Genomic DNA, 6,323 nt, shown 5'->3' with positions numbered 1-6,323 from the left:
AGCCTTCTTCAGGTTTACAGATGTTACTGAACTTATGTAGCAATCACAATATTATATAGATGGAGAATGTCGCAATAAAAGGGAGAGCGGAAATGGCGTACAACATAAAAACTGCATGGAAAGGAAAAATACTAAGGATATTAATTACTGTATTATATTTATTGCATTACATGTATAGTTTAGTTAGTCGTAAGTTGTAATTCTATTGGTAGTTTGTGTAGTAGCTAGTATTTCAGGCGCAGAACTGGCAAAAGCACTTTGTGGCCGTTCTTAAAAAGTCATAATTGCATTATCATCATCATCATCATCATCAGCATCACTATCATTATTATCATTTTCATTGCCTTTATCATAATACGGGAAAAGAAGTTAAGAGGGTGGTAGTAGCTACCTCTTTAATTTCCACCATGATCGCTGTTTTAACGTTATTTGTTCTATAAGACTCAGAACAACCACTAATAGATAATCACTTATTTGATTATTAACTAAGGGCCTGTTTACATGGAGGTGGGGACCCCAGGTAGGTGAGGTAAAATATGGCGGGTCACCCCACCTATCATGTAAACGTGATCAAATTAAAATGAGACATTATGTGGACAAACAGGTTACCCCACCTAAGCGGGTTACCTCACCTACCTGAGGTCCCCCACCTCCATGTAAACAGTCCCTAATTGTGGTTTAGTAGTAGTAGTAAAATTAAAAAGATACTTAAGCACAGATAAGCGCCTTAAAATGTTTGGAATGGACAGATTGTATTGTATTAAATTGTCGCATCATGATCTCATCTATTTTTGGTATGGCTTCTCCTGGTCAGACTGGTGAAGGCGCGTCTACTTTAATAACCCAAGAATAAAAGGATCAGAGGGACCTGAGAAATCAAAACGTAGTTGTTGAACAGAGCGTTAAGGACAAGGGAAAGGTATAGGACAAGTAATTATACTGGTCATATTCTAAAATGTTTTTCACAATTAACTTTTTTTAAAAAGTTATTTTTAGCCCCTCTTCCCTACTTTTAATGGTCGGAAAAAGTGTTTAACCGGTGCTGTTTCAGCGTATCAGATTTATAACTTAAAAAATGGCTTCAGTTTCAAATTTTTTATTCATTTGCTGACGCTCTTTGTAAACGTTTCTTCATTCTTTTTACCTTTTTTGTGAGAATTTCAAAGCCACAGCTTGCGCGCATCAATAACGGGGTTTCAAAGTCTATCGAATAATACAAGTACCTTAGCTTCTTGCTTTTTTCTAGCAACGTTTGTTATTGCCATAAATATTTGAAACAGTCGAGTAGGTCTCTGAGTAAAATTATGATTCATAATAAGGACAAACAGGGAGCAGAAACATAAATAAGGAACCTGAAGACGAACTTTGGCAAGGGTGAAAAGGGATTGTTCAGAAAACGTTGTTTGGAAAAATCACATAGTAGAACATGTATTCCTCATGGGATACCTTCAGGACAAAGGTAAATTTCCCCTGAATGGAGGTTGGGCTGAGGTTTGTTAACATGACTTAAGGTGGCTCCGTTATTAATATAGGCGCATTCAGCTATGAAGAACTTTGCGTCATAACCTTTTCGGTTTTAGCGCGATGTCTACGAAACTTTGAGAAGAACTACAGCTATTATTTGGCAATAATATGAAATAATCCGATTTTACCAGTGGGAAATATTTTTTACGAAATTAGCGCCCAAGTGGACCCTACTGTTTAAAGAAAATCGCGTCTTGTGAAAGATTTTGCTGATATTTTTGGCTGAAATTTCTTGTATCGGCATTTATTGATGTAATAAATATGCCGAATGAATTTCAGAGAAATCGTTGGAGCAGAAGTCCGTAACTAGAAAGCCCCTCCGAATTCACCTATGAAATTGTTTTGGAATTTCGACAACAAATTGCTCTGAGGTAGAACGAGTGACCAAGTTGAATTTTGGCGACAAGTAATTATAATGCTTGCTTATCCTGAGGGAAAAGGCGATCGGCAATCGTTTTGTTCTTTAACAAGTTCTCTTCAGTTTTGTAAACACTATAAATTACCGCAAACTTCGCTCTGGCAACGATTGATATATTCTTGTACATTTTTCAGAATTCTTTCAGCAGTTTTAGCTCAAACCGTTACTGCATATATTTCAATGTATTGCAATGAATCTACATCATTTTTTACTGCTCTGCGTTGCTTCCAATTCAAGAAACAGGAAATTCGGATAACACACTACACTGTATCAGATCTCAGATAGAACTGTCGAACACCTTTGTTTATGAATACGAAATGAGCACGTGCGACAGTTCTCCGAAGAATTCACACCTAAGCCGGGGGGCGAATGACAGTGCTCAAAGCCTGCGAACCGTGTAGGGGAGGGACAATGGCTTAAATAATTATCGTAAATAAAATTCAATGACTAAGACCAAAGCACAGTTCTGTTTTTGTTTTGTTTGTTTGTTTTTTTTTCGACCATTTATAAAAGAAGCCACTGAACATGTGGCAGCGTTCGAAAATCAATACACGGGTAGCATTTGCTTGGCAATTTGGCGTGGAAGCGGAATATGAAACGTCTCACATTTTCGTCGACAAATGCACGTGTGAAATTATGGGTGATGAGAAGTATATAAGACAATTTTTTACTTTATTGTCGTTGACCAAAAGCCATGAGTTTTTCCGAGTCAACTGAAGAGGAATGCTGTGGTTCAGTTGAAAACGTGAGCAAAACCCCTTCTATTCACTCCCTAAATGCATTGGGTGTTAGGGCCAAAAATATCAAGTTGGCAAAAAAACAGGAACTGATTCGAAACATAACTAGAAATATTGGAAAGAAAGAAAAGCGTGTCGAGTGCGGCCACAATGAGAAGGAAGCTCTATCACGTCCCATCACTCGTTCTGTGACGGCTAGCCGGCCAAAAAGCGTCACTATAATAGCCGAAACGTCAAGTTTAAAACTACGGAACTGTGAGAAATGCGATTGGGGACCGCTTGATTTTTCACATGTCGCAGACGAAATTCAGCGAGATCCTGTTTACCTGCATGTCCTGTGCAAGAAGTGTGGCCACCACAATGTAATCAACCTGCAAGGAGAAAATGACAACGACAATGTGGGAGCGCAGCCGGGAAGTCACAAGAATATGCTTGCGCGGAGAGCTGCCTTAGGATGTCTTCATCAAGGGTTAGGGCACAGTCAGTATGAGGGCCTGATGGCAGCAATGAATATAAAACCTGTGTCGGAAAACACTATGAAACAAGCTGAAAGAGAGGTGGGAATTTTAATCGAAGAAACAGCAAAAGAAAGCTGTGAAAAATGGAGGAGAGAGGAAAAACGTAGAGGAGAAGGTGAAGGATTAAAAGGTTCGTTTAACGCAGGGTGGCAAAAGCAAGGGCGCGCTCACAACTCAAGGACGGGTCATGGCACCATGGTGGGATTGGAAACGGGGAAATGCCTCGATTACGGGACAAAAAATACGTACTGCAGGAAATGCCTTGAGGCGGAAAAAAGGGGAGTTCAACCTAAACCGCATGACTGTCGGCTCAACCATACCGGTTCTGCTAAAGCAATGGAAGCATCAATTGCCGTTGATCTATGTCATAAAGAAAAGTACCAGGTTTTAATAGGCGATGATGACTCCACAGTTATTGCAAGAGTGCGTGAGGAGGTTGACAGTAATTTAGAGAAGTGGTCGGATGTAAATCATGCAACTTGTACTTTGACGAAAGGTTTGTTCGAGGGGAAGGGAATGGACTTCGCTCCGGACAATGACAGAATCAATGACAGCATCATTGATCACATAAAAACGTGTTTTTCTTATGCTCTTCACCAGAACAAAAACAATGTTGCTGGCATTATTGAGGGAATTGGGGCTATTGTGCCGCACAGCTTTGGGGATCACAGTAAGTGCGGACTCTGGTGTAAGCATAGCAAGGACCCAGAAGGCTATCGGCACTCAACTCTCCCAGGAGGAAGGAACTTGCGCGGTGAAAAATTAAGGAAATTTCTCAACAGCTTGCTGCAGCCTTTTATTCGGGAAGACGTTGCAAAGAAACTGGCCCCCCTTGGATCGACACAGCGTAATGAATGCATCAATAGCGTCGTGGGAACAAAGAACCCAAAGAAACGATTTTACGGAGGATCAGAGAGCAGCGACTACCGTGTGTCAGCAGCAGTTGTGCAGTTCAATGAAGGACATGAATATCTGAAGGCTGTGGAAAAGAAAATTGGCTGCGTGGAAGGAAAAACGCTGAATGTTTACGTTACCAAAATGCAACGGAAAAGGAAGCAATCTGCAGACAGAAAACAAGAAGGTAGCGCTAAAAAGAGGAGGAGAGAACTGAAAAGAAAAAAAAAAACACAATCAAAAGAACCGAGAAAGAAGGGAGGGAACAACTTACTGTTCAGGTAAAATTTCCCGTTGTATTATTTATTTATTGATTAATTATTAATTAATCAATTAATTGAAATTTCAATTTGCATGCAATGCTCTGCTTTTTTGATCTTTCACAATTAAGAATGTAAAAGATAACCAGTCTTAAAATTTCTCATAGGAATTGGCTTTGGAGCAGTAACCCAAGAGGAACTGAACGCCATGAGTGTGAGTGGTGAGGATGTTAACGTCGAGAAGCATCTTAAAGACAACAATACCCAGCCCGTTAAGAAACCTAGTAAGCCGGTGAACAATCGGAGAAAACCTGATGACTACGTTGTGCTGATCTACGACCTGGAAACAACTGGATTCAAGAAAGACGCAGAGATTACCCAGTTGGCTTGCATTGATCTGAAGGGAGAAAGGGAGTATTCCACTTACATTTTGCCAAAGAGGACTATCGACCCTGGTGCCTCAAAGACGACTGGCCTCTCTATTGGGTACTTGCAAGGAGTTCGCTGTCTGTGCAAGAATGGAAAAGCTGTAGAGGCACCGGACAGAGGGACGGCATTAAACGGTTTCATTCAGTTCCTGAAGAGCCTAGGAAACAAGCCCAAGTTACTAGTTGCTCACAATGGCCAGTCCTTTGATGCACCACGCCTGGTTGGCAACATTGAGGAACAACAGATTGCGCATGAATTTAACAACGACATCTTTTTTGCAGATTCTCTGATAGCTAGTAGAAAACAATTTAAAGGAAAAGAGAGACTGAAGCTGCAAGACATTTATTTCGAAGCCTTCAAAGAAGAGTTTACCGCCCATGATGCCTTGGAGGATTGCAGAGCACTTCGAGCTGTCCTTATCAACCATGGTAAACCACTTCAGGAGCTTGTATACCAAACTGCAACGCCCTTCTCGCATTATTCTGCCACACGCCAATATCAAGCCCGACTTAAGTCAGTTAAAGAGACCTACAAAGGACGCCTTTCTTCAACACGAGTAATAAACCGTCTTAGCAACTTTGGCATCACGTTTACATTACTAAGGGACATTTATGTTTCTTGTGGAAGGGATGCCTTGATCTCTTTCATCGCAGGGAAATGCAAAGGACGCGTCCGCGTAACCAAAGACATCGGCGATTTATGTGAAATTTTGAAGGCACTTTGTTGATTATACGTGCACCATTATTTCGAAGATTTAACTCTTTTGAATTGAAGCCGTGTTAGTTAGGAGAAGGCCGGGTAATCAGAATACATTCCGTTGCGAGTGTATTTTATCGGCATCTGTAACCCACGTACATTCAGTGTAGATTGCACTAATTTGTTAAAGTTATAAATTTATTAAGCTATGCAAAGTTTTTTTGTATACAGATCATTGGATTATTGGTGTAAGCTATAATTAATATAGTCTCTCTAAATGAAAAAATTGATTATGAGAAAATAAACCAATTTTTGGTCACCCCATCCTTTCCAAAACTCCTTAGAAATGAACGCCAGGTGTCGTCAACCCTACACGGTTCGCAGGCTTTGAGCACTGTCGTTCGCCCCCCGGCTTAGGTGTGAATTCTTCGGAGAACTGTCGCACGTGCTCATTTCGTATTCATAAACAAAGGTGTTCGACAGTTCTATCTGAGATCTGATACAGTGTAGTGTGTTATCCGAATTTCCTGTTTCTTGAATTGGAAGCAACGCAGAGCAGTAAAAAATGATGTAGATTCATTGCAATACATTGAAATATATGCAGTAACGGTTTGAGCTAAAACTGCTGAAAGAATTCTGAAAAATGTACAAGAATAAATCAATCGTTGCCAGAGCGAAGTTTGCGGTAATTTATAGTGTTTACAAAACTGAAGAGAACTTGTTAAAGAACAAAGCAATTGCCGATCGCCTTTTCCCTCAGGATAAGCAAGCATTATAATTACTTGTCGCCAAAATTCAACTTGGTCACTCGTTCTACCTCAGAGCAATTTGTTGTCGAAATTCCAAA

General features: G+C 40.3%; 2 protein-coding genes across 2 annotated transcripts; both read left to right on the top strand.

Annotated features, from left to right (window-relative positions):
* The first annotated feature begins 2,441 nt into the window (after positions 1-2,441).
* Positions 2,442-4,442, top strand: LOC140952803 (uncharacterized). Its single transcript, XM_073402250.1, has one exon. It carries the CDS (start codon positions 2,637-2,639, stop codon positions 4,374-4,376), a length of 1,740 nt encoding a protein of 579 aa, XP_073258351.1. The 5' UTR covers positions 2,442-2,636; the 3' UTR covers positions 4,377-4,442.
* A 117-nt stretch (positions 4,443-4,559) lies between these two features.
* LOC140953210 (uncharacterized) lies at positions 4,560-5,507 on the top strand. Its single transcript, XM_073402710.1, has one exon. The coding sequence runs from the start codon at positions 4,560-4,562 to the stop codon at positions 5,505-5,507; it is 948 nt and encodes a 315-aa protein (XP_073258811.1).
* Positions 5,508-6,323: the final 816 nt, after the last annotated feature.

This window comes from Porites lutea, chromosome 11 (genome assembly GCF_958299795.1).
Source record: "Porites lutea chromosome 11, jaPorLute2.1, whole genome shotgun sequence".
Lineage (NCBI taxonomy): Eukaryota > Metazoa > Cnidaria > Anthozoa > Scleractinia > Poritidae > Porites > Porites lutea.
Note: the sequence above shows the minus strand (reverse complement) of the source record. Positions and strands in the feature narration are given on the sequence as shown.